This window comes from Artemia sp. Qi Xiang Cuo, chromosome 3 (assembly GCF_049724085.1).
Source record: "Artemia sp. Qi Xiang Cuo chromosome 3, ASM4972408v1, whole genome shotgun sequence".
Classification (NCBI taxonomy): Eukaryota; Metazoa; Arthropoda; class Branchiopoda; order Anostraca; family Artemiidae; genus Artemia; species Artemia sp. Qi Xiang Cuo.
In genome coordinates, this window is record NC_142796.1 from 2,382,270 (window position 1) to 2,397,301 (window position 15,032).

The window sequence follows — 15,032 nt, forward strand, 5'->3', positions numbered from 1 at the left end:
ATCTACATGGTTTATGATTTTAATTTGATCTTGGTTTGTTGATCTATTTTTTTATATTTCAGACATTCAAATTACTGTTTGTGGCATATTTTTCCTTGGGTTAGTTGCACGTTTGTGTTACTGTACATTATTTCATTTCTGTGTAGGCCTAGTTTCTTGAGCCTGCCTTTCATTTGTTTAGTTGTTATAGTTGTGTGAACCGGCTTTGGTTGCTGTTCTATGCTTAAAAAGAACCATAATTTAGTCCGTTTCAGTATTCTTAATTCATTCAGTTTTAAATTAATCTATAGTTACCAGGTTCAAAACTAAAAACCTGGATAAAATTCCGCGCAGACTAACGATCAATACATTGGACGAAAACGTTTAATGGAAGAAAAGTAAAACGCTCAAAGATACAGTGACTTTTATCAGTTTCTCCTCTAATGTTAAATTTTAGAACTCCATATTATTGGAAATAACGTATTGTTCTTTTGGCTAGTTGCAGCTTTTGTGTTACTGTGCATTATTTCACCTTGTCTAGGCCCCATTTCTTGACCTTGCCTCTCCGCAAATTTTTATTTGAATTTTATGAATTTTTGCATGAATTTTTATTTTACAATTTTTACGACCACATCGTTTGAACCAGTCTCAGGGGAATTTAGTTGACCTTGATGGTATTAGTGTTGATTATCTTAAAATAAATTCTCTTGAACTTATTTATCATATGTAGCTATTGTCTAAAATGTGCATTTCTAAGTCCCTTGTTCCTTGTCCTCTTCATCTGTTTTGAAGATAGGGAAATATAGAAATTCACGTAATTTTCACAGGCCTTTTACTGTGAAATATACGCTTAGTAGGCTTTTGGATGAATTGTGGTGTAAAGGTGAATAACATTATGCTTTCTTATTGCTTTTGTCTCCTAGTAATTGAATGATATTTGAGTAATTTAACCATCAATTGAATTTGCCGCATCCAGGGAGATGATGATTTCTGGGTTCGACCCCACCCCCTCTAAATATTCTTCTGAATCGTAAATTGGTCTGGTATTTTGAGCTGGTATTATGAGTCTCAGGATCACATCCAAGGGGAGGAGGTTTACCGGGTACGACCCCCCCCCCCCAAATATATATATATATATATATATATATATATATATATATATATATATATATATATATATATATATATATATATATATATATATATATATATATATATAATATATATATATATATATATATATATATATATATATATATATATATATATATATATATATATATATATATATATATATATATATATATATATATATTCGTCTGACTAATAAATTGGTCTTAAAGGCATAGATAAAAAAAAAATCCTCCCCCTCCCCCCGAACAAGATTTCTTTTATCTGTAATTATTGTTTTAAGTATACATGCCAAATCCCTTTTCCTGAGATGTATTTTGACGAAACGGAAAGATCCAAGTTCACGCAATTTTTACAGGGTTATTACTGTGGCATGTGTGCTTAGCAAGATTTTTGAGTATATGTTGCTCCCACATCCTTCTGATATGGTTGAAAATTATAGGGCTCAATTTGATTTCATAAAATAGCATTGTTGTATGCATATTGATAGTTATTTTCATTTTTTAGCAAATTCAAACCATCCACGCTGCGTCCCGTTCAATTCATCAATCAAAGAAACTAAAACGCTTACTGGAAATTGTTTTAGCTTTTGGCAATTATATGAATAGTGCCAGGAGGGGGCCAGCATATGGATTTAAGTTGCAGTCCCTTGATGCCCTGACTGACACTAAAACAGCTGACAAGAAGCTGTCTCTCTTACATTACATTGCCGAAACTGTCGGGACCAAGTTCCCAGAAGTAGCCGGATTCGATACTGAGCTGCGTTTTCTGGAAAAGGCTGCTGGAAGTAGGAAATCCTTTTTTATATCTTTGTCTAAATTCCATGGCAGACTGAGTCATAGTGGTTGAATACACTTACTTTTAGCATTACGTTGAATCAACATGATGAAAGTTGTCTTGTAAAAAAGTTCTGATCTTGCTTTAAACACATAGTAAAAAACGGTATGATTTTCCTTGGCTTCAGAAACTAGAATGCTGCTTCCCACAAACAAATTAGCTTTGAACTAAAAATGAACAAAAATATAGCTGTCATACTCTAGTCAATGTGATAAGAGTACTTGGTCAGTGTGAAACCACTATTAAAATAGTTTGTTGGTTGATGAGAGCTATGAAGTGCTTTGTTTGTTTGTTTGTCACTTTTTTTCTATGCTCTCCCAAACCAACGAACCAGTTGAAACTTTTGATCGGGGAAGGCCAATAGTGAGTTGGGGGAGGGGCATTATTCCAATATAGTCGTTGTTTATATAAGCTCTATTTACAAAATTTAATTGTACTATAGTTGGCACGTCTACTTCACATGCTAGTTGAATCTAATTAGTAACTAATACAGTAACAAAACGTATACAGCAGATTGCGACGTGTCGTGGGCCAGTAATTCGATTCGGACATGTCCGAACAGACTTGAATTTAAAATTGAGTTGGTTAGGGTTGGTAGTCCAGATAATGAGGAAACCGGGTAACTGAGGGCTAGATAACCGAGTTTCTAGTTGATTTCTTTTTGCAGCTCTTGTAGTTTGTTGACCAATTTCATTACACAGTCGTAATTATTGTCGTTTGATTTGATTTTATCGTTGGTATTTTTATTTTTGGCTGCTTTTTTTGGAGTTATGGATGTTTGGTTTTTGTTTATTTGTTGTTTTTGTCTTTCTTTTTGTTTTTCTTTTTTTTATGGATTACTTGGCAAGATAAAAGAAATGTATTATCAGTAGGAGAAAAAAAATATAGTAAACTTGACTTAAGTCGTGCCCGTCCTTGAAGGTCATCTTGGGGTCTCTGTCTTCGTAATTGTATGGATATGCCTTTGGATGCCTTGCGGTCTTCTTCTCGACGAAGAAGGTCTGAAAAGTGACGAGGCGTGAAGTTTCCTTGCACCTCTTTGTGGGACAATCATGAGGGCGAGGACCGCGAATTTGGCCTTCAAGGATGATTTACGGAAGACGAGACTGACTCACCCGTTGTTTGTCGGATTTTAAGGCACTGAAAGAGTTTGACATCTGAGATTTGATTAAGTTAGGGGACCTCAGCGATGCAGTGGAGACATTTAGTTTCTAACGCTTCAAGTGGACTCTGGTCATCCATCTTCAGCCATGTTTCACATGGTCATCCATGTTTCACATGAGTAGATTGAGATGGGGATAATTAAGGTATCGAAAAGACGCATTGTAAGCCGTAGAGATAAATCATTTTTTTGGCATATGGGCGTGCAGGAACTCGTCTACCCACTGGATACTCTCCGTTAAGTCTCAGGTCTGGTTTAATTGCATTCTCTGGGTGTTGTGAGCTGCACATAGCCTTTATTTTGGATGCATTTAGGATCATTCCAAAAGAACTAGTCGCTTCAAGGATCTTGTTAGCAACGGGTTGTAGATCCTCAGGTGTTTCTGCCATTTCTTCGATAGCGTCAGTGGTATGCTGGCTTGCCTGTCAGAACAATCCCTATATGTGCGCCGTAAGTTGTTTCCACCAGGGCTGAGACTGCTGCGAGGAAAAGGTTAAACAGCTCTGAGGACAAGAGGCATCCTCGAAGGACTCCTGCGGATGTCTGAAAGCTGTCAGTGAAACCTCCACTTGCCATGACACGACTCCCAAATTTAGAGTACATATCTTTCGACTATGTTTCGTAGAATCCGGAATGGAGGAAGATATGCCACTGGGTCTTTCTTCAAATAAGGTTAGACGTTTGTTCAAAATCAACAAAGAGCTGGTAAAGGTCGCGCCTGAATTCCAGATATTTCTTTAAAATCTGGTGCACTGGATACGGGTGAGGATTGTGGCAGCTTGACTTGTAAGGTTAATAGGATGGTAGTCACACGTGCCACCTTTATTGCCCTTTTGTGCAGTGGAAGAATTGTGGCATCGCACCAAGAAGTTGGGAAATGGCCCTCTTGAACGGCCGCTCATATAATCTTCTATAAAAGAGCTATAAGTGGTTTCCGTGGTTCCGCTTACATTCATTCCTGGCCTGGGGCCTTATTTGTCTTCGGTATTCGACTGGTGTTCGCAATCTCAGAACGGAGGGAAGGGGGGCTGGAGTCAAGAAATAGGTCAAGGATGGCAGGGTTTGGAAGGATATCAGGTTGAACCTTTCTTTGAAATACTCTATCCATCTCGAGCGGTTAACTTCTCTGCTTTGTACCTGGGAGGTGTTTTTATTTAGCAGTGTACATGAAATTCAATGAGGGCATGCCCTTACATGATTATACAGCACCAAGGAACTTAAACCAATACAATTTTCTCTAAAACTCAATTAAAACATGGTTTAGTTGTATAAAACTCAAGATAATATCCTCCCAGTTTTTTTTGCAAATCTTAAATGTGATTTATTAAAGAATGTCAACGTTACGATAATAGAAGTACATTAAGAGCCTGTTCGAGACCCTTAGATAGGTCTGTTAATCCTATTGATATAATATGTATTGACACATGCATTTGATGTATCAATTCACTAAAAACTGAGCATCACATCGAGCTCAGAAAATGTGATTGGATCAACTCACAAATTCTACTAAACATCTCTACTACTTAATATCTCTCCCCCTTTGAATGTACAGGAAGTGATAAAAAAGAGAAGACAAAAGGAAGAAATTAAAAAAGAGTATATTTTAAAGCAGAACGACATAATAAATGGAGGACAAAAGGCAAGTTCTTTCTCTTCATAACAAGCCAAAAGAAATTTATCTAGCAAAAATAAGCCTTTGATAGCTTTTTGGCACTAAATATCTATCCATGCTATTTAAGTTGCATGGAAAACCTGACAAGACGGAATTGCAGCACAAACACTGATGTCATAAGGTTTATAGTAAAAGCTGAAAAACACAGAGAAAGTAGTGAAGCAAAAAAGATAACTGTTGTTTTTTTATATACAAGAAATATATAGGGGACTTGGGCCTCTTGCTTTGACAGTACTGTAAATATAAAAATATATAAATTTTTGTAAATATAATATTTTAAATAATATATAATATTGTATAAATATTACGATATATAACTGATTAGGACGGAGGAGGAGCGTGCGTAGCTGTGATGGCCTTAGGCGGCTTGGTACTGCGGTGAGTTGTTAGTAGTATTAGTAGTATAACTTTTTACAACCGAATACAATACATTTTAATAACTGGAAATCTGTTTATTTTATCTATTGTCTCAACTCACCATCTTTAAAGAAGGTTTATATTTTGGGATCCCCCTCCCAACGATTGGCATGGTCTACAGGTTAAAGTAAAAAATACGGGACTGTACTTTATGGTTCCTACCGGTGATGCTGATCTTCGTTTCGTGGCCTTTTAGCAAGGAAAATCAGTGGGGGTTGGGGGCTAGCAATCTTGTGCTTTTGCACACCCTTCCTGTTTGCCTTCCCCAGATTTCTCCAGGTACTCATTTAGAGTTGGGTTGATTCTGGCTGAGCTTAGAGTCAGGCCAATGACCCCAATTCTATACCAAATAACCACAATACCAGGGCTCGAACTTGTTTTGCAGCTCTTAAATAATTTCAGAAACCACACTGGATAAACAGTAACAAACGAGAAAAATTCGTAACGAAGAAATAAGCAAGGGCAATAGAGCTGGTGAATAAAATAAAATACAGTGCAAATATTTCGGCCCACTCCTCCGAACAATGATCCTCGGTGCAGAATTGGGAACAGAAAAAGCAGAAAAAAAGTCCACATGACATTGTAAAAAGACAAACCTTAAAAACAAATACTACGAAAAAAAAACCTTTCTAAGCAGCAATGAAAGAGCAAATCGAGTGTTTTGTGTTTTTTTTAGGGTCTCTCTCTCTCTCTCTCTCTCTCTCTCTCTCTCTCTCTCTCTCTCTCTCTCTCTCTCTCTCTCTCTTCTCTCTCTCTTTCTATCCCTTTCTATTTTTTTCTCTATCTCTTTCTATCTTCTTTAATCTACATTTCAATTTTCTTTTCATATTTTTTAATCTATCATTAGTATCATAGTTGTAAAAGAAGAAAAAAGAGTGAACCCGTGTTTTTCAATTTTGTTTTAACTAATTTATTTTTAATTAATTAAAGAAAAACAAGGTTATTCGACTGAAAGTAAAGAGTGAAGTTTAAAATTCAAGCGAGTAAAAATTATTGCCTCATGGTCTTATCAAGTAATTGGAGCATTCATAACTCGTTGTAACGGATATATGAACTTTTATAATTAAAGATCATTTCACTGCAATCGTTTTTGCCATGTCGTCTCAAAGGTTAGGAAACAAGTTTTTCTATTCAGAAAAGCCATACTTTCACAACATATCTCTACATTTTGTACTTGTCTTTTAAGTGGGATGGGATTATCTAATTCGTTTTTACTGGCGGTCATAATCTTAAACATCGGGACAAATTTAAGTGAGAGCCAGGGAGTCATGGAGAGCCATTGAGTCATGACGCTCCTCTGGCTCAAAAGCTTGTAGGGACTATTACTGCTTAAAGTGAGAAATCAAAGTCCAGGGACAAAATAGTCCTAGGAAGTCCTGCTGTCAATCATCTTTTGAGGTCTGTTTATTTCATCGGGCATCTCAACCAATAAAGAGATAATTTATAATTTTTTACGAGTGCTGCTATTCGCTATGAGCTTTTTCCTCGGCAAGTGACATACGAGTACGTCATGGATCATTTAGTATGTCGTGTTGCTATGTGAGTGTTGTATGTAGTATTTTATGACGTAGTAACACCCAAACCTGCCCATAGAAGTGGGGATGGGGTGGATTTTCCATTTAGAAATTAGTCAGAGAGATTCTTCCCCAGAAAACTATTAAGTTGTGGTCAGTACATGGACCTTTTTACATGTTTCGCCCCCTTTTCCTCCCCCCCCCCCCAACAGAAAAATTCTGCTATTTTTATATCAACTTTTAACAACTAAAGGTCTGTTCACTTCATATAGCATCTCATCCAACAAAAGGTATTTGTATCATTTTACGAGTGTCGCTACTAAGATTGATTGCCCTTCGTTGTTCGTTTGCTAGCAATTTTCATGCTCTTAAAAATCTCTTATTAGAAGTCTTAATGACTTCCCTAGAGGCCATAAGGGCTAATCAGTACCTTTTTACAGTATCCTTGGAGAATTTGGGGACAGACGTACACGAACTTGATAAGGGGATGGAGCTAGCTAAGAAAGAACTCGAATTCAGGAAGGAGCTAAGAGATGAAAAACATCATATTGTTCTCAAGGTAAGTTCTTGAAAAATATCGCTCTCTTCGAAAGTGCTTGAATTTAGATAACTTCGAAGGAAATTTAGAAAGAATTTAGGATTCGAAGTAAATTTAATAACAAAAATAGTATACACATATATAACATCTTTCACCAACCATTACATCTTCACAGCCTATTATATATTCAAAACTTCACTTTAAAAAATCTAAATCATTATTAACTTCCTGGAAGGTAACGTTTTGGAAAGACAGAGCTTGAATTTTGGAAGGAGCTAAAAGAGTACGATCCGAGAGTGAAATCGTCCTAATGCCCGAAGCCCCATTACAAGAAAAGCGCAACTAAATATTTTGGACGCCCCATAGTCCAGTTGATAAAATTGTAGTAGCTTAGTTTCTTTTTCGGCCCTTTATAATGGCGAAAACAAACAAGCGAGATACGATAATTTTGCTCTTAGGATAGTTTTCTTTCTTGTCTTTCTTTCTTTTCTCTACAGTTCTTCTTAATACCTTCTTTATTTTTCTAAAGTTAGTTCATTTGCAGTTTCTTAAATAATCAGATAAGTTTCTCACAATTTCTATTACTGCGTAATAAAAATAACAAATTAAAAATAATAAAGAATAAAGTATATAAAAAAATAAATAATAAGCTTCAGTTGAAATATTGGTACCGTCATTCATCTGGATACATAAAGAATTCTCTTTTCTCCTCTCTCTTTTTTTCAGTTGCTTTCTATCTCCACAGTCCTTCTTAACAATAGCTTTCTTTTCTCTAAATTTTCTTTGTTTACAATTTCTTAAATCATTCTTCTTTTCTCCCTTTAATAAATGATAAAAATAATAAAAACAGATAATTAATAACGAACAATAAAAACTTCTATTAGCAAAGTTTTAATTTATTGTTTGCAGCTCTAGAAAAAAAATATGGCATTAATGTTTTTTTTCTTATTTAATTAACGTTGTTTTAAATTTCATAACGATTTTCTTAACTTTTAATTATTTTGAAAAAAATTAATACAGCTGATTAAGTCCTACTTTTTCCCTTGTTTGATCATTTAATTCCTCCCGGCTTTTCTATTTATTAATTTGTACCTTAGCAACAAATTAGGTAGCTTTAATTACTCAACAGGAAAGTTTCCCGTGCACTTGAGATCGATTTTTTAATTAATCCTTACACTCTATAGAATTCCCCTCCCCCTTGAGATCCTTCAGTTAAGTAAGAACTGACTTATTGACTAAGTACTTTCATTAAAAGTTTTAATTGGAAGCCACAATAGAACCAGCTCTTGATATTTTGGCTTCTGATCTTTAAGAAATGTTCCTACCTTGTAGATCAGAATATTGTAGTGGAAATATGCTTTATTATCATACATCTTATTATTGTTAATTTGAGGGGAGACCTGATGCTTCAATTGAACCGCGTGATTTTTGTTTGGTTGTAAATTGTTTGTGATTGTTCATGTGGGTATCATTAGCATGCATCAAATGAAATGATTATTTTCTAACGCTGATCGGTAACCCTATCCCTCAGGATCAGTTTCTGAGTTAGGGGGAGTTAGAACCCCCTCCTTATTTGTATGAACGGCCTGTCTTAGAAATATTTTGAAAATTCTGGTTATATAATGGCTTTAGGTACCCCTTCCCCCTTTCATTTGTTTTGAGACAATGATAGGGGTTAGGGGCAAATCCCCCTCCACATTTATCTGAAATAACTTTCTTCGCAAGTTCGAAAATTTTAGTATAAAAACTGCGGTAGTTGTACGACATACCCTCTACCTAATATTCTTCTGTGTTTCTCTGACGCTCAATTCTAATAAAATATACCAAAGTAAGATAAAAATATAATACTTTATAAGCAAATTTGGACTATAAATTTCCACATTGGGGGGGGGGGGTAAAGTATATATATATATATATATATATATATATATATATATATATATATATATATATATATATATATATATATAAATATAATATATATTATTTGTATATTTATGAAAATATATATTAATATATATATATTATTAAATGTATAAATATATTATATAAATTTATTATAAAAATATTGCACTACTGTAGTGATAAGGGGAGATCTATCCCTTGATTAAGCCGTGACCAGAATTTTTTCTTTGGTTGTATATTTTTTATTAGGCGTCACAAAGGTATTTATTATATGCACGCATTAAAGAAAACCTTTTTTACGCTTAGGAGTCGAACCTCCCCCTTGTGTATGTTTCTAAGGTTGTGGATGTGTTTAACCTCCTCCATCTTTATCATAACGACTTGTTATGGAAAGCTTGAAACATTTTGAGGCTTAAGGTACCCCCCCCCCCATCACAAGATAAAATAAACATCTCCTAATGGCTGGTGTCCAACTATGCAGTATTGTATAATCCTAAAAAATAGAATATTATGGGAGGGAGAGGAGATTATATGGTAGATTATTACCAAATGGTGACAAAATATCATATTACAGTTAAGATGGGGGAGGTCCATCCTTCAGTTAAGACGTAACGCGGACCACCTATTTTGTTTGCTTATATATTTTTTAATTGTTCGTGGGTATTTTTGCATATATTAAGAAATTATTACGCTTTTTTATTACGCTTTTTATTACGCTCATTTATTACGCTTTTCTGTCACGTTATATATTTTTTTTACGATAGAACCAACTTTTTTTTAATAAATAATTGTGTTGCATATATTAAATAAAATACTTGTCTGTTACGCTTTACTGTCACGTGATATATATATATATATATATATATATATATATATATATATATATATATATATATATATATATATATATATATATATATATATATATATATATATATATATATATATATATATATATATATATATATATATATATATATATATATATATATATATATATGTATATATATATATATATATATATATATATATATATATATATGTATATATATATGTATATATATAGTATATATATATATATATATATATATATATATATATATATATATATATATATATATATATATATATATATATATATATATATATATATATATATATATATATATATATATATATATATATATATATATATATATATATTAGTAATAAAAAAGCTTTAATACTTTTTATATAGAGGAAGTTGTAAAGCTTTATAAGATGTAAGATGTAGAGTGACATAATGACAGTTTTTATTTATTATTACTCCTTTTAATCTATAAAAATGAAATTAAAAGAGAAAAAGTATGTGCATATTTGGATTGAAACTAAGTAATTATGTTTAATAAGATGTGGAGTGGGGATGGGGTAAATGTCATGTTTTACATTTTTCAGAAAATGTAAGAAAATTTTAATTCTAATAATTTTATTGACGTAGTTTCAAGTTTTTATTTTTCTGAAAGTAAAAATTGTTTAATTTTAGTTAAATTTGGAAAGCTTTATAAGATTTAAAATGGCATACTCTCACATTTTAGATTTTTTTTTTACATAAAAATTAAAACGTCTTTAAACTTAGTTTTTTAAATGAATTTGTAAACTGCAGTTACGTACACTCATGATATATTTATTTTAATTAGACAAACTTTATTTTTCGATAATAAAATCCTCGAATTGGAATTCTGAAATAGACTCTAAGTTATCTAAGTCAAAATTGATTTAATTTACGGCTTTTTGTGCCATATTTTTTGCCTTTTTATGCCATATGTCAAATACGTGGGTAAAATGTATTTTTTGGTTTAATTTCGTTGGAAATTTTAGTTAGGCGTAAAATGAAATTTCATGTTGCTTTTAAGGTGTTGTATTTCACGCTCATTTTTCGAAATGGATATTAAAATCTTAAGTGGTAAAGGTGCAGACTATCGGCTCTCTAAAAGGAGACATGCTAAAACAAAAAGAGAAACATTTTTAGATTGTTAATTTTATGCTTATTTTTATGGTTAAAGACGCATTTGTGAAAATTGTGAAACGTTGGTCTTATTCCTTAAGTAAAACAGCGATGTCACTGTAAACAGCGGCACTTCCGATTTGTCGTATAAACTTCGAAAAGGGCTCACTCGATTGGAAATCGGAGTGGCTAGTGCCCTTTTTAATAGTCGAAAGTGATTGGAGGGCAACTAGCCCCCCCCCCTCACGCTCATCATTCCCCCAAACGCATCCAATCAAAATTTGAGATAGCCATTTTGTTCAGGGTAGCTGATTTCCAGATAGAAAATATGTTTTTGAGGAGGACACTCCCCCACAACCCTCTGGGCAAGGGTTTTAAGTTATGCCCTGGGGCCATATAAGGTTTTTATAGAAGGCTTTGTCGTATAAACTTCAAAACAGGCTCATTCGATCAGAAATTTGAAGGGCTAGTACCCTTTTTAATACTCGAAAGTGATTGAGGGCAAACTACCCCCTCCCCACGCCCATCATTCCCCCAGACACATTCAATGAAAATTTTGAGATAGTCATTTTGTTCAGCGTAGGGATTTCCAGATAGAAAATATGTTTTTGAGGAGGAAGCTCCCCCACAATCCTCAGGGCAAGGGTTTTAGGTTATGCCCTGGGGCCATATAAGATTTTTATAGAATGCTTTGTCGTATAAACTTCAAAACAGGCTCATTCGATTTGAAATTCCAAAGGATTATACCCTTTTTAATAGTCGAAAGTAATCTGAGGGCAACTAACCCCCCTCTGACGCCTACCTATCCCCCAAACACATCCAGTCAAAATTTTTAGATAGTCATATTATTCAATGTAGTATAAACTTTTGAACATTAGGTCTTTAAGGATGGCAACCCCTCTCCCCACAGCTCTCAGGGCAAGGGTTGTAAGTTTTGCCCTGGGGCATATAAAGTTTTTATTGAAAGCGTTGTCGTAGAAACTTCAAAAGGGCTCATTCAATTTGAAATTGAAAGGGCTAGTGCCTTTTTTAATTGTTGAAAGTGATTTGATAGTTACTAACGCCTCTCTCACGCCCACCATTTTCCAAAACACATCCAATCAAAATTTTGAGATATCCATTTTGTTCAACGTAGTTTAACGTTCCGGAAATTAGGTCTTTTAGGATGATAACCCCCTCAGGGCCCTCAGTGCAAGGGTTGTAAGTTAGGCCCTGGGGGCATATAAGGTTTATATAGAAAGTTGTTATATAAATCATAGGCAGCAGGATCGCGCTGCCTAAGTGAAGAACGGGGACACTCGAGAACGAGACAAGAAACGGGGACTAAGTAATGAGGAGTACACTCCCCCACAACCCTCAGGGCAAGAATTTTAAGTTATGCCCTGGGGGCACATAAGAACGATGTTGGCATAATGTATTATTTATAAATTTTTTCTTTAGAGCAGGGCACTTCGTATCGAAGAAGTTGTCGTAGAAGCTTTGAAAAGCGCTCATTCAATTGGAAATTGGAGTGGCTTGTTTCCTTTTCAATAGTCGAAAGTGATTGGAAGGTAACTAACACCCCACTTGTGTCCGCCAATTACTAAAAAACAACCAATGAAACTTTTGAGTTAGCCATGTCGTTTAAAATAGTTGAAAGTTCTGGAAATTCGGTCTTAGAGGATGACAACCACCCTAACAGACCTTAGGGTAAGGGTTGTAATTTATGCCCTGGGGGTATATAAGGTGTTCATAGAAAGCGTTGTCGTTTCAAAAAGGACTCATTCGATTGGAAATCGAAAGGCCTAGTGCCCTTTTTAATAGTTAAAAGTGATTGGAAGGCTTGATATTTTTATAGTAAAGATCGAAGAAGGTATAATGTATTATATTTTGTTGTTGTTGTTTTGACCAGGGCACTTCGTATCGAAGGAGTTGTCGTGGGAACTTCGAAAAGGCTCATTCGATTGAAAATAAAAAGGACTGATGCCCTTTTTAAAAGTCTAAGGTGATCTGACGGCAACTAATCCCTCTTCCACTCCCATTTCTGCTCTTAAAATTTAACCAAATTAAAATAGCGTAAGTGTATCCAAGCTATCATAGAAAGTAAACAGATTTTTTTGCGAATGGTATCAAGTTATCCATTTCAGGTCAACTAGAGTAGGTATAAAACTAAATTAAACAGTACTATTTGTGTCCAGATTTTTAAAGGGTGTATATTGTTAAAAATTGCTGAAAATTTTTCTCCAGCATACAAATAGCAGGCCAAACCATAAATTCTTAAAAAACGATAAGATTTAAAGTATTATTTTATTTTTTCCTGAAAAGACTATGTCATTATAAAACGAACAGAAATTAATTAAAAAAACTTTTTCCACAAAATAAGTTTTTCAAAGACAAGTAAAGAACTCCATTAAGAAAAAAATGAGTAAAAATAAAATCAAATAATCTACCAAGCTTGAAACTACCACAAATCAGCATCGATAAATAAATGAAACCCAAAACGAACAGAAATTACAATAATTAACCGAGTCAAACTCAAAACGAGCCCCTATGCCTTCCCAAGGTCAGATCAAAATTTGCGATTTTACTGAAAAAATACAAACGAATGTGCATTGTCAGTTTAATATATATATACTTATATTAATTAACCAAAATGTTAATATTATTTGATTTATTAAATTTATAAAAGTAAAAACATTTATATTTTTTCAGTAAAGTGCAAATTTTGTTCTGACCTTGGGAAGGCATAGGGGTTTTGCGCCCAACTTATGTTAATTTCTGCTTGTTTTAAGTTTGACTCCGTTAATTATTGTAATTTCTGTTTGTTTTGGGTTTCATTTATTTGTTGACGCTAATTTATGGTAGTTTCACGCTTGGTAGATTATTTGATTTTATTTTTGCTCATTTTTCGTATAATTGAGTTCTTTAATTTTCTCTGAGAAAGTTATTTTGTGGAGAAAGTTTTTTTTTAATTAAGACTAAGAAATAGACAACACCGAAATTAGAAGAGGTTATAAGACCCATGTAATTGTATTGACGATTCATATAATTGGCGAATTTGCTTTCCTGTCAATTTCGGAGAGCAGCTGTACTCCAATTAACGCCAATTATGAGCTTCAATCTCAGCCAAAAGAAAAAAAGGTTCAAAATTCCGTTATGGCCACTTTGATCCTGACAGTTAACCATAAGATTTTCCTCCCCCACTTGAAAACTGAAAAATCACCTGAAGCTCAATGAAATTGGAACAACTGAAAAATTGAAATAGCTTTCACGTAAAAAAAATACTCTCTTATTATTTTAATCAGATTTATTCACGTTCAGATAGACGTTTCATAATGTACTTTTATTCTTATTTAATTTTTGTCACTATTTTGAAAAAAAAAAACGGAAATAATGCCAGGGCCCTTCAAGGCTATGCTACTTACAACGGACTTAAAGCTGGATTTCTTTTCATTTTTTCACTTGCGGCCCTAAGACTTTTTGAAGAAATTTTTCTGTTCTAAATAAACGAACAATTATTTGACTAATATTATCAAATGTTTATAATTTTGACATATTTTTATTTCCAAATATGAATTCGCCACATGCTACTGCCATGAGAAATAATATTCAAGGACAGAAAATTTGTCTATTCGACCCTGAACCCATGAAATATATGCGTTATTTGATCATGTGACATGTACACAGGATTTTTTTTTTTGGGGGGGGGGAGGGAGGGGGGAGGAATAGCCCAATAATAAAAAATATTGGGCTTAAAAGTTTGAATAAGAATTTTTAATTTCCATTCTATTAATTAAATTCATTAGTTTACATTTTAATTTAAATTAATTGATTGTATTGCAGCTCAGTTTTTTTTTTTTAATTAGTCCAAGGAGTCGTTTAGCCTTATTACAGGATTAAGAAATAAACAAAAC

General features: G+C 33.5%; 1 protein-coding gene across 2 annotated transcripts in view; it reads left to right on the top strand.

Annotated features, from left to right (window-relative positions):
• Window positions 1–15,032, top strand: part of Frl (formin-like protein) — a 189,744-nt gene that overhangs the window by 134,164 nt on the left and 40,548 nt on the right. For both annotated transcript variants that reach the window (XM_089108397.1, XM_089108399.1), the window contains exons 16-17: window positions 1,618–1,897; window positions 7,153–7,271. In XM_089108397.1, coding sequence (XP_088964523.1) covers window positions 1,618–1,897; window positions 7,153–7,271 — 399 coding nt within the window. The remainder of the gene's footprint in view (window positions 1–1,617; window positions 1,898–7,152; window positions 7,272–15,032) is intronic.